Source organism: Astyanax mexicanus, chromosome 3 (genome assembly GCF_023375975.1).
Source record: "Astyanax mexicanus isolate ESR-SI-001 chromosome 3, AstMex3_surface, whole genome shotgun sequence".
Lineage (NCBI taxonomy): Eukaryota > Metazoa > Chordata > Actinopteri > Characiformes > Acestrorhamphidae > Astyanax > Astyanax mexicanus.
In genome coordinates, this window is record NC_064410.1 from 34,083,070 (window position 1) to 34,107,890 (window position 24,821).

Consider the following 24,821-nt stretch of genomic DNA (forward strand, 5'->3'; position numbering starts at 1 on the left):
TTATTTCCACACATTAATCTTTCATCTAAGTGCAGCACACTGGAAGAAAAGTTTTCATCCCTCCGTCAGACTGTTGTGCCATTTCAACCGAAAAACACTGCAGGGTGAGTTTATCTCATAGAGACAATGGCCAGCATCAGCAAACGAGAATCAGATTGTCTATGTAAACACAAAGCTGACTCAATAATAAACAGCAGTATATAAGTGCTGCTCTGCACTGAGAAGACACGCTGTGACTGACCTCTGTGAGCCTACATGGAGATCAGGCTGTTTTTCCTACCAGCTCTTACTTCATTTACCTGCAGAATCTAACAATTTACAGTATGAAGGGCACATAAGTAAAGCTTAACAGCTCCACCTTTTAAAGATACAAAGATTGATGTAGCATTTAAACATAGTTACTGTCAAAGCATACATTAAGCATTCATGCATTTATCATTTTCTGATCTCTATAAATATCTTACAGACAAAGGTTACCAAAAAGCAGCTGTTTAATTGTACGACACTGAGATATGTTATGTGGATCTTTTCTGATTGGTTGCTCTGTATTGCAGATATTGCAAAGTCCCAATTATAAAATTGTATAGACTTTGACAGAAAAAAGAAACAATACATTTAAGCCTTGAATGTATTTACCTAGCTTTCACTCTATGATCCATATAAGGAAGAATAATAAAAAAGTTGCAAGACAAATTATATGAACCCTTTGGGATTACATGGATTTCTGCATAAATTGGTCATTAAATGTGTTCAGATCTTTATCTAAGTCACAACAATACACAAACACCGTCTGCTTAAACTAATACCACACAAAAATTATATGTTTGCATGATTTTATTGAACACACCATGTTAACATTCACAGAGAGGGTGGAAAAGTATGTCAACCTTTGGATTTAATAACTGGTTGACCCTCCTTTGGCAGCAATAACCTTGTTTTGAAGGGAGATTTTATGTTTTTCTCTTTGTTGCCTTCCTTTTCTAAGCTACCTCACTCTTGCACTTTTCTTCACTCTTTCTATCAGTCCTGCAGGTTACCTGTGAGAGGGAGGAGCTGACTTATTGATCCTGGTCCTGCGTCACAATAAAGCGCTGGCCAATGTGGAGTTCAGCGCGACACCCAACCTATTGAACCACCACGCCGCCCAGACCAAACCACCTGTCTGTTTATTTTATTGTTTGTGCTGTTGTGATTAAGAACTGAGCTGTTTAAATACCTGAAGTAGAACATGTTATTTAGCCTTAATGTTTTGTCATAGTACATCTGTAAATACACTTTAAACATTACTAAATGTCAATGTAGCACTGTAGGGGACAAGGCCTGTTTCTTTGCGAGGGGGTTCCTTTTCTCCGGTGTTTTTTTAGTTAGGAAGGGAGGAAAGATTTATGTATTTTTGTTTTCTTTTTTTTGTTAAGTAAGTTAGTCCTAAACGTTTAATTTAGTTTTGTTTGTTTATTTTAGGCATTCTTATCCTTGAAGAAAATGCTACTATTTATTTAAAATAAATCATTTTGGCTTGTATTTTTGTGGTCTGTATCATCTTTGGTCTGGGCCTAAAATGCGTGTCCGGGTGTCGTCCTAGCTTATGTTACTGGTCTGGCTTTCCAGGCCGTAACAAACCTCAGCCGAACGTTTTCTGTAGTTGCAGACCTTACCTTCACAACGGTCAGGAGGAATTTTGGACCATTCCATGTCACAAAACTGTTTCAGTTCAGCAATATTCTTGGGATATCTGGTGTGAATCGCTATCTTGAGGTCATGATGCCACAGCATCTCAATAGGCTTGAGATACAATCATTCAACGTGAATGTTAACATGTTGTGTTTAACAAAACCAGGATATTTTTTGTGGTATAAGTTTAAGCAGACTGTGTTTGTCTATTGTTGTGACATAGATGAAGATCAGAACACATTTAATGACTAATTTATGCAGAAATCCAAGTAATCCCAAAAGGTTCACATACTTTTTCTTGCAACTGTAAGTAGCACAGTTTGGTTTAAATGGTTTTGTTGACAAAACTCTTGCATCCCGGCAACAATAATATTATCCCCACACAATCTTGCTGAAGTCATAAAGAGTGTTGTAGTCTGCATTGCTGTTTGAATGAAGCACAATATAGGGCAACCAATCAGAAAGAGGCAAGATACATATACCAATGGATATCAGTTAAACAGGCTGTTTTTATATCAGTACCTGTAAGAAATACAATTACGGAAATTAGGAAACAATTAATGATAAACTAAGACAAATATTATTAGCCGACATTGGAAATAGGGGCATTGGAAATATACAATATGGACTCTTTAAAGGTTAAATAAAATTGTAAGTTTATTAATACAATCTCAAGCTTCTATTTACTGTTTCTTTTCTCTGTTACCACCCTTACCACACTTTCAAGGACAATGTTATTTATATTATTAAATTAGATTACATAGAAAAAATAAACTTTTTCCCCAATAAAAAAAACAATAGATTGCAACAATGTGACAATCATAACAAAAACAATAACAATAAGAGATTATTATGGCTTTTAGTCACTGTTAACAATGTTAGCATGTTTGTTTGAGACGTTTCTTTGATCATCAGCTCGCATTTCCAGGCAGTGGTGTAATTTAAGCATTTTGCAATACCACAGAGGAATTCTATCCAGGAAGGCTGTGGTTTGGCAATTTGCCGCAGCTTACTAAAACACGTCACAGACGCTTTGGATCTGATTGGCTGTGGTCTTAGTTTACGGGTATTGTGAAGGTCACTACCAGTCTGAGCCGAGCATTTGGTGCTGAGCTTGGACATTTCCATATTCTGCGGAAAGAAATCAACTACTGTTTGAAATTAAAGTAAAACTTAAAAGGGTAGAATCAACTAAATGTACCAGAGTTTTCCAGAGTCAGATTAGGCCTAAAAACAATTTTCATAGGTGAATCAATTGTATTATAGTTATCTTACACATATAGTGTACAGGCCTACAATTGCGCATAGTTGACACTCAATGTTGCGAGGCTAGTGTACTGTAGTGCATAATAACCTAACTGATTCCTCAGTCTGGAAACACACCATGCTACACAAATAAAAGTTATTGAGCAAGAATTGAAATTAGAATTTAATTAAGCCTTAATTGAGGCTTAATTAGGCCTTATTTGCACATTCTTTGGTTGCCAGATAGTCCCATACATGACAGATTGATGCTAAATCTGCCAGTGATGCAAGGTTTAGAGCTGTAGGCTTCATCAACTGTCATAATATACAATAATTGAAGTGCTCACCACAAGGCCTCCATACTCAGACCTAACTATGTGGAACCAAGATGATATGGACTCAGTCTGTAGCAGTCCAGGATTCTCGACCAGGACAAAAACAAAGAATGAAACAAAAACACAAAGATGGCCTAGATATTGGGCAAATTGTTGAAACAACGTTCTTGCTTCTCTCAGTCAAAATATGTGCCCCCTCTTGAAGTCTGTTAGCTGGACAGAATGTCTTTAAGCACATTGTAGAGGCATGTCTGTGGCTATGTTGACATTACCAGGCTTAAGTGATTCAAATATGATTTTTTGCTCAGATCTGATTTATTCATGTCTGTGTGTGAACGTGCCAAATCTGATTTATTTAGATCAGGTTTTAGTCACTTTCATATGTGGTCCTATATCAGATACGAATCCGATCTATGCACATGCAAAATGAATGTGAACGGTCAAATTGAAATTTATGCATCTTTTTGCATTTACTCACACATCTATATCTGCAAAACTGCAAAAGCAAGCTGCCTGGCCTTTTTTTACCTACACCGACATGAGCATGTACTTCAGACAAGCTGTTTAATCTCCACTCAAGCAAATGATGCTCCACATATGAGCTGCTAACACATCTATTTCACCTCTAAGTCATCTCTCAAATATTGACATTTGTGAATGTGAAATGATTTCCCATCTGAGCAAAAAAATCGGTTTTGAGCAATGTGGCTTGTAATGTGAATGTAGCCTAACAGTCACCAATCTCTCACCAAGAGGCACACTACCCAAAAGTAGCCTCTGAGAGTCTTTTTATAGGGCGTGGGGGAAGCACTGTTATCATTTACACATCACATGTATGACTGCATGTCGAGTTTGTAACAATGCAGTGTATTTTTACGTACACATACACTGTATGTCCAAACATATCTGGCCTCCCCCTACTTTAAATTGACTGCAAGCTTATATCCTGTCATTGTATTTAGTGTGCAGTTTGTATCACAAAAGTGTTACACCCAGTCTAAAGGCAGCTGGTGAAGGAACTACATAATTTCCCAATCAGCTCGTGAGTAAGATATCATAAGAACTGGCCAAGCAATCAAACTGCTGTCTATTCCTTGAAGCCCCATTGTTACTTCTTTAATTTAGTACAGATTATTATTGTTGGCTCCCTGACAACAAGACCAAACCAAACAGATTTAAAATAACAATAATATATTAATTATAAATGTCAACACTGATTGGGGCACTTCTTTCCCATCACATGACCACTGAGAATGTACAGGGTGTATAATAGTGTGTAACAGACAATAGACTATAATATAGCTCTGAGTGTCCAGGCATAAAAACATATAATTTGGATCCACACAGTCATCTAAAAGGGTCTATCCGACTATCACATGATTTGAAGACAGACAAGGTTGTGCCATACAGCAGGAGATGCTGGTGTGCCAATCTGCTCTACTTTCTGTATCTCATCCGTGTTACTCTCTTATGGTAAAGTACTTTCTCTCAGGTATAAATGCACTATTAGGAAATATTGTTAAACTAGACATCAAAACACAAAACAATATCACATTGTAGCATTTTATTAAATATATTTATTAAACATTTGCAGTCATTTTCTTGTAACAAATGTACTAGATTTACCTATTTCATTTAAATTTGGTCAACATTTTTGAAATATAAGGCAGTTTGAATTTTAATTTAGATATTATTTTACAGCTTTAAAACATAGAGCTCCAAATTCATCTAAAATATATGTAAAGAATTTTCATAAAGCAATGCAGAGGTATATTGTTTATACTATACACAACTGCAGGCCTAGCGCTTTTGTTGTAGTATAATGTGTAGTGCCAACCATCCTCATATGCTTCAGCGGCAAATTAATACATTTTTCACTTTTTTTTCTTCTTTCCATCTTTATTTTCTAATATAAGCTTCATTTATATAAAGCTTACAGAAGGAACTAGAACCACATTGTCCATGTTTTCTACACTTCAAGTTTACTCACATATTGGTTAGTTGACTTCATCTGGTTGAAGTAATAAAAAAAAAAATCAAATAAAGTAATTAAAAATACATGTAAGCTTAAACCTGCTGTATAAATGGAATTTATATTGGTGAAACATGACTGACAGTAAAAGTTAATTCAAAACTAGGTTTAACCCATGATCAACAATCTGGGCCATTAAGGTTTAGGGCCATGAAATTTTATATAAAAAGACTTGGACTATTAGCTGCATGTCAATTCAATGACAAAAGTAAGATGTTTTCCTTACTTTCATATCATTGCTGTCTAAAAAAACATATATCTCAATTTTTGTAGACAAAGACCCAACAATACAGCAGCTTTCTTTCATACTGTTTGACAATTTCATGATGAATAGAGGTAAATATCTCCTGAAAGTTACTATTTTAGAGAACAGCATAGACCACTCCAGAAAAAAACAGCATATATTGTGTTGATAGTGGAAGATTAAATACTTATTATCTCCAAAAACAGAACACTGTTAAAGGTATGCTTGTCAACCAACACCAGACAAGCAGCAGACCACCATGTACCAGCACTGTGTGTTTTGGGACACTGGTATGCTGGTCAACAACCACCAGACCAGTGTAAACCAGTTTAGACCAGCATAGAATTCGCAATGGCCTGTCATTTAAGGTGAGGACATAACATTTACTAGTTTTAGCTGTCTCTATTCAATGGGAAACATTGGTAAGAAAGATTGAAATATGCTTAAGGGTGCACTTTGGTAGAGAGTATCATTTATGATGATCAGATCACTTCCTCTTACTCACATGTTCTCTCAACAGATGAAGTAGAACAACGCAGTTTAGTGTAAAGAATGGGGAAGGGAAGAGGGTATATGCCTGTTAAAAATCAGTTGATGACACTCTATATGTAAGGCTACACATATTTACTGCCAAGGCACCATATACTTTATTTCATTTTTACTAGTCATATGTTACCATTGATTTACAAGGGAATACATGCTGTCGGATCTCTAATTACATTTTACTGATACAAAGTGCGGTAGATAGTCAGGACCAGAGTCCGCACCAAAGTTTGTGTTTTTGTTGTGTTAGTTCGGTTAGTTTTGCTTTCACACCTCTGATGAAACCGGTTCATGATTCAGTATATCTGGACAGAGGCCACCTCTTTTGGTCCAACAAAACTGTGGTCCTTTGGTCCGGACTGTGGTTTGTGGCCCCTTTCACACTTGGTATTTTGGTTTGGACCAATGTCCCAAAGTCTAGACCAAGTCTACACAAGTCTAAACAAAGTCAGAATTAAAATACATTTAAGTGGACCTGAACTTTTTACTTGTGAGAATTACAACATAGATATATGCAACTCCAATTTCTACTAAAACAGTAAAATTTAGATTTTCTTTACTAGTAAACACGCTGAAATTATGATACCTGTAACTAGACTTTTTACTAATAAAAGCTGGTTTCATTTTAGGCTTGGTGGCTTAACAGTTTTATGGGTAAATGATATAAAGGCTGTTTGTCTAAGTGATACAGGAGTTGGCTAATTTCAGTTAGCTCCCAGCTAGTTAGCCAATGTTCCTAAAACCCCCTCTGAATCATGTCTGTACATAGCCCTGTACTGGAGGAAACCCACAAACACACAGTACACTGAACACACGTCCCCCCTCCGCCTTTGTTCAGTTTTGTCCAGTCGAGCCTCCTCAGGCTCCTCCTCCACTTCCCCCTTTCTCCCCCGTTCTTTCAGCAGCAGCTGTGCACACGCTGTACGCACCCGCTCCATGCGCTGTCCACGCGCCGCTTCTGCGCTCTGATTGGCTGAAGCCGACACAAACAAGCCTGCTCAGCCAATGGGAGAGGTGTTCACGCGCTGAGCCATGCTGTGCATGCCCTGAGCACATGCACAGCTGAGAGTGGTAAACAAGGCTAGTGAGTCACTAGCGGTATAAAACCTAGAGCTAGCCGTTCTGTCTCACAGCTACACGAGTATCAGTGGCAGCGGGAGCGTGTAAATGTTGAGTTTGTGAGATAAAAGAACAGCACTTGTGATTGTGTAGGTGAATTAGCCTAGCTTCACACTACGAGGCTGCATTAAGCTCTTATTTAGATGCAGCAGTGAGATAGGAGGCTTTTCAGCTTCGCAAAAGCAGAAAACAGGTGCTTGTTTTTGAGCCTTTTTTTCTTGGAGATAAGGACAGAAAAGGTCTGAAGATGGTGGCGATGACCAAGAGAATGAAGGTCTTCGAGATCGCCTTCAACGATCCGTCCAAGACCTTCTACAGCAGTGGAGATAAAGTGGCCGGGAAGGTGCTGGTGGAGGTGGCCGAGGTGACCCGGGTGCTGGCAATGAAAGTGCTGGGCATCGGCTGTGCCAAGGTGGAATATGCCAAGGGAAAGCAGAGGTGCAGGGAGGAGATTGACTACCTGAAGTACGAGGAGGTGGTCCACCTGGATGATCAGCCTGCAGGTGAGGACATCAGTGGTTAATGGAAACTGTGCATGCTGCATCATTAACTATGTATGTTAGCTAGACATGTGTGAAGTTTTGTTGTTGTTGCTGCTGCTATGGACCTGCCTATAGACCTGGAACAACTGTAACCTAATTAATTAACTATCTAAACTAGCCTCACAGTCAAACGATTAAATTAAGATGGCTATTTATTCTGTTTTTGGACTTTTTTTTTTGGCTTTTTTTTCTTAGTGTAAAATTAGCTGTTTGTTTTCACAATGCAATGCACGAACTGAAACGATGCAACAATGAAATGAAGCCCTAAAAGACAGTTAAAACAGTAGCCAACATTTGGAAATTGGTATTAAAGTAACTTTTATTAAGCTAACTAGTTTAAGTAGGCCATAACGTATTAGTCTTAAGTAAAATGTGAAGTTTTATTAATGGTGTAAAACCATTTTGAGTAGACATGGCAAAGGAAAGGATAGTTAACTTTATGGGAAAGAAAACCCTTTAAAATGTAGCTTTTTTTTTATAGAAATTGATGTAATCTATCTATATGACTAAACATGTCCATTAGTTTTAGTTAAACCTTGCTAGCCCAGTTAACTAAAGCATAACATGCCCCCAAGCGTGGATGCTGACGTAGCTACTGAGGTGGGATTCCCCAGGAGCAGCATGGAATTTCAAGCCAGTCCCCATGGAGTTTCATCTTTTATGTGCTCTACTTCCTGTCATGCCTGAAACAGGAAATGTTTATCTGGCTCAGGTTTACATGAAGCTAGATAAAACAAAAAAGAAAATGTGGACAGACTGCTTGTTTAAAAGAACTGGATTACATTGCAGTTAGTTTGCATTGTCTGTATTTTCAAGCACATCTTAAACAGGAAATCAGAAAAACTACAGATCTCTCTAAGATTGAACCAAACTAAAATAGTGAGGTTACAGGCTTAATTTGGTGTGCAATGCTTATTCTGATGAACTGAAAATCTTAAATATATTTATTAACATGAGCATTTTTTTGTATTTTCTAACAGATACTGATGGCTCAGTCATCCTCCGTCCTGGGAACAAATATGAATACTCCTTTGGCTTTGAGCTTCCACCTGGGTAAGTGTGATCACTGCTTTGGTTTCACTTTAACATTCATTTCTGTACTGCAGTAGTTTTGCAGGTTGGCAGAAAAAAAGGAAGTTAGTAACATATTTTGCCACACTTCATTTTATAGGCAACTGGTGTCCTCATACAAAGGCAAGTTTGGATATGTGCAGTACTACGTGAAGGCCCTGATGGAGAGGCCCTCTCAGCCTGCCCTGGAGTGCAAGAAGCACTTTGAGGTGGAGGAACCGATCGATGTGAACACCCCAGACCTCCTGGTAAGACTTCATTTGGATTCATTTTTATCGACTTATAGTGGAATTATTTATGACCACTTTGTGGTGTATTCCCACAGTAACTTGTCATCTTACTCACTAAAAAGATGTGTATGATAGCTCTATTAATTTGCTAATGTGATTGCTGGTGTGTATACAGATCAACAAAATAGATTAAGATATAGCCAATAACTGTTAAAATGTGATCTTTCATTTGACTAAATTTACTCTTCTTTTCCTCCCTTTCCTGTCTTTGCCAATCCTCAGTCTCCAACAGGTGGTATGAAGGAGAAGAAAGTCACCTGCATGTTCATTCCTGATGGCCAAGTTTCCCTGAATGCCAAGATTGACAGAAGGGGCTTCTGTGAAGGCGAGGACATCTGCATTGACGCAAAGTTCGAGAACACCTGCTCAAGGATTGTGGTGCCTAAAGCCGCCATTGTGGCCAAGCACACATACCAGGCCACTGGACGCACCAAGGTCTTCCGGCAGAAGCTGTCCTCAGTTCGGGGCAATCACATCATCTCGGGCATGTGCGATGCTTGGCAGGGGAAGACCATCCGTGTGCCCAAGATCAAACCATCCATGCTTGGCTGCAACATCATCCGTGTGGAGTATGCTCTCATGGTGAGTGTTGGCAGGTGATACTGGGTGTAGAGTATGAGGGCACTGCATGTTTGATTTATAGACGTTGGTTGTAACAGTCTTAAACATTATCATAGAATAGTTTATTCTGAATGTTACAAGCCTTAATCTGACCATGCATTTTCTTTTGGCTTCAGATCTACATGCACATCCCAGGCAGTGATAAGCTGATACTGGAGCTTCCACTTGTCATCGGTACCGTGCCCTACAACGGCTTCGGCAGTCGAACAAACAGCGTGAGCAGCCAGGAGGGTTCAGTCAGCACATCTTCGGCCAGCTGGGTGTCCTTGCGTATGCCGTCCTCTGCTCCTCCAAGCTACTGCGACGTGACCCGTGACTGCAGGCTTGACCAGCCTCTCACACCCCTGCTGGATGACTACGATGGTGGGGACAGTCCTATCTTCATGAACGCTCCACACTTCCAGTTCCCTCCCCTCCCTGCTTACTCAGAGGTGAGTTTAACTTGCACGTTTTAGTGCTTAATATTAAGTTGCTAAGATTTAAAACACATAGCAAGTGTCAGCAAAATCTTACATTTCTATAGTGTTAATAAACGTCCAATTACCTATTTGATGTGATCAGAAGTGGCAACTAAGTAGGATCAAAGCCACCTATTGTAGCAAAATGAAATGTTTGACTGCATATGTTCATAATGGGGATGATTGCTAACCCTGTTCTCCTTTTTTTTCACCCCTTCAGGTGGAGGAAGAATACAACGGCAATGCTCGTATGCTTCCAGTGTGTTGAGGAGCTCTGCACCTCCATGACTGAAGCCCATTAATTAACTGGCCCGTTTCTACTCTTGGCTCTTAAATATTTCACCATTCAGGAACTGAAATGTGAGCTGTTGAGAGGTCTTCTCAGGGCTGAGGAATACCCTTAGGTCCAAAGAAAGGCAAAGTTCGGAGAAAGAGGGTCCGCAGTCGCAGGTTTCCTGGGTGTGCTGTTGGTGGCCATCTTGCAAGTCTTTCTGGGTGCGATGTGGGACTGCTTTCATTTCACGACTTGATGGAGCACATGCACTCTTTCGCCCACACATTTTACACACTGTCGATGTGTATGAGCTGCTTCCTGCTGAGACATGAAGTGGACTGTTGCGTATCATAGCCATATAGTCACTCCAAGACTCCCCTCCAACATGGAGGAAGCACTTTTCCAAAAGTTTCCAGCATATTACTGATTAGCTTCTAGCCTTTTTGGCTGACTTTTATTTGTTACTAATCATTCCATTAGAAGCCTCAGTTTGAGGATCGTTGGTAGAGGAACCATCTGTTAACATGCTGTATCATTCATTTTGTTTTGTATTTTGTTGAATTTGTAGAAGCAGGTAAACTTAGTCAGAGATGGAAATGGAATGGAAGGTCCGTGTGAGATACTGCATGTTTTTGCCTCAGGGTATGAAGGGAACGTCATGCAGAGTTAATTTATCTTTATCGATCAGTGTTTTATAATGCTGTTTCTTCTATAATGCACTTTCTTATGGATGCAACGTGACATGTAACTGCCTACAGGGACAGTTTCCTATGTTAAGCCTGTTCATGTTTCAACCCTAGTCTTCCAGTTCTTTTTCTCAGTGTAATATTTTGCAGCTGATATAAAGATCAAGCTTGGACCTTCCACTGTATTGCATTCAAAACCTCATGTTAATCAAGGGCTCCGTTCAAGTGCATCATCTATGTGAATGTGGGCTGCATTGGGGAGCCAACAGAGAATGTGACACTAAAAGTGCCAAAACAGTGGTGTATGTGGGCCCCAACGTCCTGTTCAACATCAGGATCTGCACTGTGCATAAATATTTTCAATGTGACTGTTTTCTTTCTTAAGATGACATTTCATGATTGAAGACACTTTATGGTGCTCTTCCTGTTTTTGTTGTGTATGTGTATTTGACTTTAATGTAAGACTGATCTATGGCATGGTTTTGCAATGCATCTTTTGTATGTGTATATAAATATGGTTTTGTATCTAAAACCCTATGGGTTTGTTTTCAATAAAAGTTTGAAAAATTTACATTTGAGTTTCCTCCATGTTTTTTCCTTTTCAAATATGTCATTTTTGGGTTGAGAGAATGTACAAGTAACAATACACAAAGGGTAAAATATACAGACACTGGCTTGGATTGCTAATTCATTGGAGCTGAAGGGTCTGATTTGCCAGGGACAAAGGCTACGATCACATAACAAGCCACATATAATAATAATAATAATAATAATAATAATAATAATAATAATAATAATAATAATTGAGACTCTAGCTTAAAGGTGAAATGGATGCATTAGCAGCTCATATGTGGAGCATCTTTTGCTGGAGTTGAGAAACCGCAAACAGCTGGTCTGAAGAACATGCTCAGGTAGAGGAGGTGAAAAAAGGCCAGGTGGTTTGCTTTTGCTGTTTTTGCAGCTATAGCTGAAGCAGCTGCGCCAAGAGATGTGTGGGTACAAGAGATAAGATGTAGGGCATGTGTTAAAGCAACAAGACGTGTGAATTCTGATTTGACTGCTCACATTTATGACGCATGTCCATGGATCGGAAACGTATCAGATTTAGGACCACATATGAAAGTGACTCAAATCTGATTGAGCAAAAAAATAATATTTAAGTCACTTCAGCCTGGTAATGTGAATGTAGCCAAAGTGTCTTTAACTGTGTTAATGATCCTGACCCTCTGCAGCTGGTAGCTTCTCTAAGCCCACATTACAATGGTTTGAAAGCACTCACTGGGTTGACAACATCAATAATAACAAAACTACCCAAGAACCAAGAAGGCTCAGGCCTGTAACTGTCCACAGTTCAACAGATTGTCATATACTGAGAGACCAGAAATGTGCTCAATGTGCAGCTTACTAAGTGTCTTGTTTTTAAATAAAATATTGGGCTTATATTGGGAAATATGTTATGCATATTTCTGACTCCTATACTACAAACAACAGCTGTGCACTAAAATTCTACACTGATTTTATTTTACACAAAGTGGAACAGCAAATATCTGCCCAATCAAACACAATTGCATTTTAATGTTTCATCACAACTACAGTACCTTAATAATGTTACCAAAATTAGCTGTTGTAAATGGATACCGGGTACCAAGTTCTCAATGTTTACTTTGAATGTTTTATTTGATTTTGTGATTTAAACAAACCCCCCCTATTCACTCATTTGAATCTTCCTAGGGATTTATGTTGTGTCCCTGTTTCTTTTTATTGTTGTTGTTTTCTCAATTAATTTTCCCTATATCATTGATTAGGAGTTAAGAATATTTTATATTTTTATCATATAACTGCCATATTTAATTTTAAAGTTTGTTTTATTGTACAGCACTTTGGTCGACAATTGATGTATTTTAAATGTGCTTTATAAATAAATTCGACTTGACTTGACTGGACAAGGTAATGGAGGCTGTACCTTTGCTATCCCTCACAGTTAATAGTTTCTCACAGTTATCTTATACAAAATTAGCATAGAACTATTAAAACACTGTGCAACTGTCATGGACACCACTCTAAGGTTCCAATGCTGTTAGTATAATTTAGTGTTTTGTATAAACAGTATTTATGTGAGATTGTCTTAATGTCAGAGTAAAGGGATTATATGTTTTTTCTTTCAGTCAGGAGGACTCAAAATGCGTCAGTTTCCTTCAGTTTCGTCTGTGGTGCGTAACTGCTGTATGGGCAGACGTGCGTGAGTGCAGTGGCAGGCCTGCAGATAAGCAAGGCCTTGTTTATCTCATGGGAAACGCTTGCTTTTTGGATAGTGCTGCCCATTTTCAGAATGGCGAAATGCCAAAAAATGCTGTTTTTAACAGATTTTTGGGTAAAGGGAGTTTTGAAAGCTTCAATAGAAACGCTTTAATCTATTCTATTTTTTCTTTCAGTGTGTGTGTGTGTATGTGTGTTGTTGGGAAGTGTGTATGTGTGAAATACCTGAAGAGATTCCAGTCTCCATTCCTCTGGGGTATAGCATGTCTGGTGAGACCCCCTGTCCATAAATCAGATATGCAATACTACTTTAGGTTGACAGCATAGTGCAGTACGGTGTAAACTCCGGCAGTACAGATCGCTAATAGAGTTTTAGTTAATCAGTCAATACGTTCTTGGTTTTTGGAAGTTTTCCAGTTTGGAAGGCCAATTCCCCAAACATTAGAACTCTCCTATCACTAGGGGAAGTTAAACCCTGTTGGTTTCTCATGGTTTTTTTTGTTTTTGCCAAAGTAGAGTTAATGGCAACAGCAATGTACATGAAATTTGTTTGGCTGTTTTAGATTAAGCACAGACATCTGAAGCGAGCTCCTAAAGCACTGACCAATAGAAGAGCTCAAATTAATCCCTTTAATTCCCATACTAAAGAATACAATTGGTGCATTACTACAGTACACATAAGGCTGGTTTCCTTAGACCTGGACTACACCAAATTCTGAATTAATATTCTCAATTAAAAAAAGAGATGTAGTCAAGAAATAGGCTTAATCCCTGTCCAGGAAAACAACTCACAGGGGCTGGTTTTCCAGACAGGAATTAGGCCTAGTCTTGAATTACACATTATTTTAATCAATCAATGAATTGAAAGGAAAATGTAGTAAGGCTTAATCCCTGTTTGGGGTTAGAGATTAAATAATGTACCTGGAACCTAAGTATGCATTTTTGTACTTGATTTTATAACAAACAAGTTACAGTTTTGAGTTTAAGGGGGCTTCTAATGATTCTTATCTTTTTATTTTCTTAATGTAAACATTTGTTGCCAATATAGAGGTTCTACATACTCACAACCCTCACACACACAGACACACACACACAGAAAGAGAGAGAGAGAGAGAGAGCACAAAGCCTTCTCCAGCTCATCCCAAAGATTAATTAATGTCTGGACTCTGTGGTGAACTCTCAATCCATGTGTGAAAATGATGATCTCATGCTCCCTGAATCACTCTTTCACAATTCCAGCACCATGAATACTGGTATTATCATCTTGGAATATGTCATCAGAAGAAAAAATCCATTGATGGAACAACCTGGTCTATATTCAGTATATTCGGGTAGTCAGCTGACCTCATTCCTTCAGCACATACTGTTGCTGAACCCAGACCTGACCAACTGCAGCATCAACCCCAGATCATTTGGTTAGTATTAGTTTTATATTGATTAATCATTGCACAGGAAAACATGTACTGAGTGTTCAAGTGGAAAAACAAAACAGAACATTGGTTCGGGTGGAACCACAAAGGAACATAAAATATTTTCTTTGGATAACTTGGACATGCAGTTTGATGGTTATGCAAAACCAAAAAATACTTTTTAAATTCTTTGTTTTTTCAGCTGAACTATTGCTTTTAAAACAAACAGGAAACTTAACTTTTAGCCACATGAGAATTTCCCACACTGTGTGAATCTATGTGACCTTGAACGCATTTGCTCTTATCTCTGAGAGTCTTTACTGTCTTTTGGCCTGCCGCTGGCACAAAGACAGCTTAAGCTTTCAAAAAAGGCCAAAATCCTATATAGTAGTAGTCAAACAGTGGTATGTGTGAAAAAGGGCACTTTCATACTGTTAATTGGAGCAAAGGTCTCAGGTAAACATTGTTGAAAGTAGTTATTCAGTATTTGTGCTTGCGCTCTTTCTTATCTGATATTGACGTTATAAATAGCTTTTCACAATTGTATCTAATCTTTTAGGTGTTACATTATCACATTTTCAGAAGTACGTTGCTACTGTGCAAACTAAACAGTGATGCTAACAGAAGAAAATCTTTCAGAATTTTTAAAAAGTAAAAGAATAAAAAGTTACTGAAAATTTCATAGTAGATTCTAAGAAATTTATTGTAGGTGCCAAATAATTTGTATTAAATACTGAATAATTTATAGTAGACCTTGAAAGACTTAAAAAAAAACTGCAATTTTAAAGGTTAACTGTAATTAATACTTGCATATCTCTGAACAAAAAAAACTTCCTGACAAAGCATCTGTACAATCCACTGCCTGCTAACAGTTTATAAAAGGGCAGATGATGAATGTGTGGGAAATGATGAGAATATTCGCATTTAAGAGAAGTTCATGTCTGACTGTACCACATTGAAATAACTTAGTTTTAATCATTAATCAGGACAGTAGGAGGTTTGGATGGTTTTACAGTAAAAATCAGCCAGGCTGATCATTTTGTGACTGCTTCTGTGGTTTCTGCTTTCACGGCTGAGTTGTGGGAGCTCATGTCCACCACTGCTGAAATGCTGACATTAATTCTTGACCTGCATTGCATAACCATCCTCCCAGTTCCCCTAAAGACCTGTTATTTTTTTCTGGGACAGGATTAGTTTTAATGTACATAGAGAGGTCATATTCTGGAATGTTTAGGACCGGATGAGACTCTCACTGGATAAGAATATATAAAATTGGAATAATGGCACAAGAAGCGCAACTTACAGATCAGATGTAATGCTTAAAATTAACGTAAAATCCATTCTTATTAGCAACTTGCATTTATGATTTTATATATCTCCACCCCACACAGAACATACAAATGGGGACATAGTTGAAATGCATTTAAAAAAATGTTTTTAAACATACTACAAAAGTGTAGTATATTGAGGAAATTTTCATACATTTATATGTATTTATAAATACACTATACATAAATGTCTTTACATACTACAGAGTAACACACAAATTCTAAGGTCAATTAATACCAAAGTCATTTTTTTCAACCTGCAGCCCCAGTGCAAGCACATTTGTGTAAATTATGGACACAGCCATCTATGTTTATGATGCTTTGGTATTATGAATACAAGAATAATTTGACGAAAAGAAATAAAAATAGAACATACTCTATTTTAGCATGTGTCATAGGTAGGGTTGCCACCTGTGTCTGGCAAAAAAAACAGGACACTGTCATACTAACAGCTGCCCACAAATATACGGTTGATGTAATGGAATCAGAGACAGCTTTGAGAAGCAGGGTTGTTCAAAGCTATGAATATTTCAAATACATTTATTAAGAGAAGGAACTGCCGCTTACCTGCTTATCTAAGTACTGGTGTGAGCTTTGCTGGTGCTTGCTTTTGCACCCTCTTGGCAAAAAAGGTTAAGGAGGAAGAGCACACCAGATGGAAAACTAGGTAAGGAGAGGCCTATGATGTGTGTTTCAGGCTTATGTGTGTGTGTTTTTTTTGTTTGTTTATCTTCACTTCTATCTCTTAAGTTTATACAAAGTAAATTTAAATGTGGTGCTGTGGAATCTGATGTGCTCTCCCTTCTTAATATAAGATTCACTTTCCTTAGGAGCCGCCTGTACTGATTCGATAGTGAAGTCACATGATCCCCCAGCACCAATAAGGCACAATGGAGCAAGTCAGTGAGAAAAAAAGACATATTTAATGCAGGCAGAAAAAGTCTGAAAAGTAAGTTAAACTTACCTAGTGAAAACCAAGACAATAAATTAGATTTTTTTTTGTTCCAGGACCAAATATTAAAAAGAAGGACAGTACTGGGAAAACTAGGACAGGTGGAAACCCTAGTCATAGGCAGAGGAGGGGGCAGGTGTTCTCTCCAAAACCTCACATCTTTTGAAAATAATAAACTTTAGCAACAATTATAATTTCCCCTCACTACCTTTGACTGGACTGCTAAATCATTGCCCCAAAAGTTTTGGGACTTTATTACTTATCTACTGGTCTGTCCTGTCATGAGACTGTGTTGGCGCTTGGTAGCTAGCATGTAGCTAACATTATTAGGCAATGAATATGAACTATGAATATGGGAATGTTTTTTAAGAGGCGTCAACCACAGTTCTCAGCTTCAACCTATAAACAGCAAATCAGTGTTTCGGGAGTAGGTACTGTAATGTACTGTAGTTACATAATAATTGTAATAAACGTTAGCTGTGGTTAACTTATTGGCTAATGAAAAAAAAATACATTTTTGTTTAGGCATTCTATTGTCTCAGATGGTTAAAAAAAAAAAACTCCCTAAAGCTGCTGTAAGCATGGTCCTTGACATTAAAGCTAAGCCCTGAAAGTTTAAAATATCTGACTCTGCTCTAGCTTATGTAATGTTTCTAGCTATGCAAAGATGTGTTAGCTTTTGTTTATAGATAACAGTGAGTCTAAATACAGTGTCACCTAAGAAAGTCCTTTTTATAGATTACTAAACAACTCCATATAGTTTAGGGTGAGTGTGTGATGAAGCAGAAGTGAGGTTAGCATAATGCTAACTGGTGGGGTATAAACTTCCACTTAATTTGTAGCTCTATTGTAAAATACAAGCTTCAGACACCAAAACATGTTTTAGCTTTTAACATAATCTTTCCTTCTCCTTAACATTTACCTGTATTTCTCTTTGGCTGAAGCAGTTGGTTTAAAAGTCTACCAGTAAACATAACCTCAGTTCTGCAGGAGGATGCAGGCAGACACGTCCACCAGTCGTTGCCCTCTGACCCTGCATGCAAAGAAACACATTTTTGGCCTTTGGGTGAACACAAGCCCAGCCATGCAGGGGAGGGGTCAGAACCTGTAGTACAGTTCTCTGTTCTTTTAGCCTATGTTAGAGTAGTATAACGAGCTCCTCTGGTATGGTAGCTGCAGCTTTAGATCAGATTAGCTTCTCGCAGGAGCACACAGTTTACGTCCACAACCGCTGAAGTCAAGGACACAAAATGCTACAGACTTTTGGGAAAGAGAGAGAAAATATGACTGGAATGACTGAGTTACAGGAAACAGAAATGAACAGAATGTTCATAAATGGGAAAACTGCAAACATACCTCACTTTCTGTACATATAGATACTTAAATATAACTATATTATTGAAAGAAAATATGACAAACAAAATACAAATGTGTTATAATAATAGTAATAATTCTTGAATAGAAATGTTTACAATTGACTTATTCTGAAAGTGCAAAGGTTTTCCTTCTTCTGTATGGGGGACATTCCAGGATTTTGGTACATTTCAGGGGTGGTCACTTCTGATCTTCAATTTGATCATTTTTAGTCATATATTTATTAAATACAGGTAATAGACTATCAAAAAGTTTGATTCGTCAAGCTCAGGTATCAAAGCAGTTTTTTAAATTAGATGCTTAAGTTGTTATGCAATATATTTGGTAACTTACAGTAACAGGGTTGCGAGTAACAGGGTTGCAAATCTAGGCTAAGTTGTGGTTTAACCCAGGAACAGATGCTATCTGTAAAATTTAGCTTTGTATACAAGATCAAGGACAAACATGGTTATATAAGTATATAAAGTAAATTTTGACTCTACTTAATATTAGTCTTACAATATGAGTAACAGGGTTGAGTTCACTGAGTGACACACACAACTTGGACAAACATATTTGGGAAAAAAAACGTGAAAATTGTTAGAGCACTTATTCTTTGTCTTGCCATGTGGGCAGAAAATGTCCTTGTGATGTCACTTCCTTTGTGCCAATAGACAAATATTTTAACTCTTTCTCTGCCAGGTAAAATTTCTTATGGGCTGCGCGCATGTTGTGAGACACAACTTAATAGCATATAAACTGTAACATGCAATACAATGTAGACCAAAGAAGTTGTTTTCATAAGTAAAGAAGATGCATATCAACAATATACAAGAGGAAGTAATTTATTTAGAGCTTATTTTAATTGTTAAATTTGCTAAAGGAGTTGGTCACCCAATGTGTGGAACAAGAGAAAACTCCCCTTTTTTTGAGGAGGTCCAAAGGTATTCGGTCTTTTTAATAATATCTTAGGAGCTTATTTTTTCACCAAATTTTACAGTTTGTCCCATGAAGATGATACTGTCAATATACATATGGGGCATATTAATACATACATCCGTATACAAAAATGTATACACTCTACTACTGTTAATTTACTGACTAATTATTTTAATTTACTGACTTTTACAAAGTAAAAATCTGAAAATATGGCATGAACAACAATGATGGCACAGTTTACATGCTTTACCCCCATTCAGTATGTTAAATCTATAAATACATCAGAAATTGTCCAAAAATTGTGCAGAAATACAAGTCACAAAAGCTTTACTTTTTTCTATAAGAAAACAGGTCATCAACAACAGGTCATGTCAACAGGGGTGTTGTTGAAGTCTCATACATTTTGTTCCTGAGAGTCACTGGTTAAAATAAACCTACATGTCATATATATGGCATGTTGAAGAGCTACATGGATGTGCCAAGCAGAGGAGACAGCACATCACTGGCATACAGCTTGCTGTTTCCATGCCACATTTCTGCCTTCCTGCCAGCAGCTATGTGGGCCTGACTCAACTTATAAAGACCTTGATAATAAGCTAGTGAGTTAAATTGTGTACACTTGATTCTTGAATCCATGACCACTTTTAGGAAACTCTCGATATACAACATCATGTGGCAAGACATCCTGGCCAATTGCAAATTTAGAATACTGTCAGTTGCCAGCAACAGTCATGCCTGTTCTACAGAATCAACATGCTTTTTCACTTAATGCTTACCCCTCTTTCCTGTCGTCTTCCCGTATTAGCCTTTTCCCGTAATTTTCCTGTATTATATTATAAAAAAAAACATTCCTGTGCAGGCTGCGGCAAGTGGCAGTTCTTGCGAAGTTAGTGCTGACAGCGGAAACAAGCCTGGAACAACAAATCAGAGAGATGGATGATGCAAGGGGAGAGTTCAAGGTCTACAAAGGTAGGCCTATCAGATTCTGATCATCTAATACACAGATGATTATTTTAGATTTATTATAAACTATAAACCAAAACTTGACAGGTATTTTAATGTACTCTCTGTAAAGATTGTTAAAAGGTTCCTTGTTTTTTACATGGCAAAGATCCTCACCTTGTCCCTTAACTCCACCTACAAATCAAAGAAAGCCCAGCAGTGTCTCTACTTTCTGCAGAGTTCGAGGAAAACACCTCTTTGACATTGAAATGGTCATAGGCTGGGGTGGAGGAATGCTGTCTGTGCAGTAATTTGTTTAACAGCAAGTCGGTGCCTGAAGCAAAGTGTACATGAGCACGCAGACAGATTACACATACATGAAAGTATTAGTGTTTAAGGTATGTGTGCTGATCTGTGATGTAATGCGCTATTCAGTCGCAGACTAATGACCCTGCCGATGCTGCACAGCAATCAGAATTTAGAGCTTAAACAGGCAAAGGACACGAATCACACAGACAAGGTGGAGTCATGCAAAATTTGGAACTACTATTAAAGATGTTCTATTTTTTTCCCCATTTTCTTCATATTGCTTATCTGATGAATCTCAGTCTGCAGTTTTCAAGATGTTCACACTGTTCCAACCCCAGATTATTTGGTCTGATTGTTTGATGCAGAATTGAATACAGCTTTTTAAGCAGATGTACAGTTATTGTATAAACGTTATAAAAAATATATATATATTATTATTAAAAAGGAAAAAATGGCACATGACTTAGTGACTGGTTAGAATGTTTACCTTTCAGCACTGGGGTCCTGGGTTCAAGTCCCTATCTGGGTGGAGTTTCCTTGTTCTCCCTGTGTCTGCGTGGGTTTCCTCCCACAGTTTAAAAACACGGAGATCAGGTAAATTAGAAATTCTAAATTGCATTAAAAATTGGATACTAGTGTGTACATTTGTGTGTGACCGTATACCCAGTTATGGATTGGCCCTCTTTGCTGGGTCAACTCTTAAGGGCCTGATGCAGTCCTCTATGTGGAGGGTCATTCCTGTTGAGAGTATGCTGTTTGAGTGTTTGAGAGTATGCTGGTGTGTGTCAAGTGTGTGTGGAATGAAATTGTAAGCATTGAGTGCCTTGAGTAATTGTACTTACAAGTACATACTAGGTTACTGTTACGTATGAGAGGGAATGGATGTAAGTGCAGAATATACAATTTATTAAATAAACAAACTAACAAACAAACAAACATAAACCAAAGCTTCACTGAAAATAAACAGAAAACAAACACAGGTAAACACAAGACAAAAATACAAGACTGAAATAACTAAAATAACAAAGATGAGATTAAAGTATAATCAAAACTAAGAAACCAGTAACTCTAGAAACACAAAACCAACCTGACAGACACACAACAATGTATCACACAAAAGACTAGACAAGGACACTTGAAACAAAGGGGCTTATATACATAAGGAGGAAACAGGAAACTGGAAACACCTGAGGATCAATCAAGAGGGGGCGGGGTTACAAATAACTGATGACAGGGTGGGGCTAGGGCGGAGACAGGACCAAAACACAACAGTAGCACATGGCTGGGAACACATGACAGGTGAACAGAGGGCAGAAGCACAAGAGACCAAATTAGGGAGAAACACAAGACAGACATGGGCTAAGCTGTGACAGTGACATTGGAATCGAAAGACACCATCAATATATTTCTGAATAAAAATGAAGATTGATTGATTGACATATTAATTATATATTCACACTATAGTTAAGGACACACCAACTAATATTTCTTTTTTTTTTACACTGAAACCTGAGCTAATAGCCTTTCATGTTCTGCTGCCTATGTCTTTTCTCAAAGATGAGTTGCTAACAGCTGGCCCTTACGTAACCTCTATGTACACCTCTGTGGGAGGGGTGTGTTTTGGGGTGCACTCTTTCAGTGAAACACACACAGGAAGGAATCCACGTGCAGGGCCATATGCCTGGGGGTGTCCATGAAGGTCAATTCTCAGAAGTACTGTAAGCAGGAGACTATGCACTGTTTACTATTGGGGAGACTATTTATTGACTATGTTAGAAAACCATTTTGTGGGTGGGTCAGGGGGAGGATGAGGGGAGTGGCGCCCATAAAATACGATCCGTAAATGTTTTAACCAGCTTTGGAAGTGATAGTCATAGTGTCTATTGACCATGACATCAGCCACAGCTACAGCCAGTTGTGCATTTGGCTTACAGTGGCACATTCAGCTTTTGGTCTGATGATGTGCCTTGTATCTGATATTAATCAACCGTTATTTGAACTTGAAAGTACAAAGTATGGCCTTAATCATACAATTAACATATTAAAAAGCTCCAGACCTAAACTGCATTTTATCCAGTGGTATAAATAATTATTCTGTTCAGTGTTAACTACCTTGGTGCTAGTGGTCAGCCAGCTTGGTATTACTGGCTATTCTGGTCTTGGTCATGCTGGTTATGACATTAGACCAGCTTAGTCATGTTGGTCATGCTGGTCAACCAGTGTAGTCTTGCTTGGTTGTAGACCATCATCTTCCAGTTCTATTAAAAAAATGTACCCTATGCTGGTCCAGTCCAGAGCTAAGCTGGTCAACCAACTTAACCAACTTGAACAGCTGTGTTCTAACTGGCCAGGCTGTATTTTGTTTAGTAGGGTCAACGATGTACTTGATTTTATTTAAGGTCGTATTTTATGTTTCATGTTTTTTTTTATATTTGCATGATTTATAATATCTGCATTATAATATATGCATGATTTAGCATGACATAGAGACCTTAAAGATTACAACATATGACATACTGTATACTCAAAAAAAATGTCCAGTTTAATTTAAATTTTTCTATACAATACTGTAAAACATTCACTTGAATGATTGCAATTTTACAGCCCTTCTGTTTTTCTGCCTTATATTGTAGGACCATGCTATGAGAGGTATTTGACCAACCTGAGGTACTTTTAAAAACTTGAATAATTTAAGCATTAAATAGTTAATTGCTTTGACTAAAGAACCCGTGAAGAACCTCTTTTTAAAAGAGTTGCAGCAGAGCTACAGAAACATTACAGATGTTACAGAATGATGTTATTGAGAACACAGGTGAGGAACTAGATGTTCCTAGTGTGCATTGAATCATCTGACGTGTGTGTGTGTGTGTGTGTGTGTGTGTGTGTGTGTGTGTTGGGTTATATAAGCATGTTTGTTCTAGACATAGCTCTAAGGTTTGAATTACTCTGCTCTGGTGTCAAACAGACATGTTTGGCATTGCTTGTCCAAAAACAGCACAACAGAGTGAATCTGACTGTAACTTTACTTTTCAATTCAGTTTTTTCAATTTATAAAAAGCAATACTATCTTCAATGAAATGTTCAATTATTTTGACCTTAACATGGTCTCCTAAATTTATTTTTTTTATTCTTTTTTTATTTGTTTCTTTTTTTATTTCTTTTCTTTTATTTTTCCATCTCCTCTCTCTCTTTCTCTCTCTCCTTGTCCTTACATTGTCTTTGCTATTTTAAGAGGATTGTGCAGTAGATGATGGAAACTTGGACGTTGTTTTTTTTGAGCAAGAGACCAAACAGCTGCCAAATACACAGGCAGGCATGCACACACACACACATACAGGCACTTCTACTAGGAAAGCTCTTTCTAAGAATGGGAGTCTCCTTTCATTCTAAACTCAGTGCCAATAAAGCATCAGGCTGAAACTATTTACAGTCAGAAATCTGCCTCCACTTCATAAACAGAGGCAGTGACACGTACAAACAACAACACAACTTCACCCCCAAATTCAAACCCCTTTATTCCATGATTTATTTTCAGTTTTTGCTGTTAATATTCAGTTCAGTCAGAAAAGCTTCTTATACAGGTGATTAATTTGTGCTGCACAATATATCATCTCAGCACTGTGCAATAGTAATCACACACAGGACCTCCAAAAAGCAGGTATTAATTGGGTGGTGGGTCATTCTCAGCACTACAGTGACACTGTGGTAGAGTTTATATCTCACCCAAAAATCCAGCCCGACCCGGCCCAAGCCTGATTCGCCCCATAAACTGTCTTTGTGAGCCCGAGCTCGATTCAAACTCCACATTTTTATAGTAAGCAGAGCATTAAGACTGGAATTTTTTAAAACATTTTCGGGCTGTTTAAATAAGCAAAATCTGTTCAGAATAATGTTAATTAACACTGCAACACTAAAGAAGCATAAACCTATTATTTAAGAACAATGTTTATTAAGAACAGCTACATACAGCTGCAAGTCAAACAGAGGAGCCCACGTGTGTGTGAGCCCTGAGGCTGCATGATTATAACATTGTAACTTGTGCAACTTTTTTTTTTTAAACCCAGTTTGATTTGTTACTTTACTATATTGTGATCATCACTCCATAGCTTTATATAAAATAAAAACAGTATTAAAAACAAAGCCTTTGGGTTGGAATTGGGCAGAGAACCTAAGCTCTGTGGTGGTGGTGAGTTAGTGTTAGT

General features: G+C 37.8%; 1 protein-coding gene across 1 annotated transcript; it reads left to right on the forward strand.

Moving 5' to 3' along the window:
* Window positions 1-7,188: 7,188 nt before the first annotated feature.
* On the forward strand, window positions 7,189-11,702 carry txnipa (thioredoxin interacting protein a). The gene is made up of 6 exons (XM_007254699.4): window positions 7,189-7,692; window positions 8,712-8,784; window positions 8,903-9,050; window positions 9,315-9,674; window positions 9,830-10,144; window positions 10,392-11,702. The coding sequence occupies exons 1-6, from the start codon at window positions 7,437-7,439 to the stop codon at window positions 10,437-10,439; spliced, it is 1,200 nt and encodes a 399-aa protein (XP_007254761.1). The 5' UTR covers window positions 7,189-7,436; the 3' UTR covers window positions 10,440-11,702.
* The last annotated feature ends 13,119 nt before the right edge of the window (window positions 11,703-24,821 follow it).

Excerpts from the sequence above, each read along its gene's own strand:
- txnipa (XM_007254699.4), top strand. The coding sequence starts at position 7,437 with ATGGTGGCGATGACCAAGAGAATGAAGGTCTTCGAGATCGCCTTCAAC. Across the intron at positions 9,051-9,314 it reads TGAACACCCCAGACCTCCTG|TCTCCAACAGGTGGTATGAA; the intron begins GTAAGACTTCAT and ends GCCAATCCTCAG. Across the intron at positions 9,675-9,829 it reads GTGTGGAGTATGCTCTCATG|ATCTACATGCACATCCCAGG; the intron begins GTGAGTGTTGGC and ends TTTTGGCTTCAG.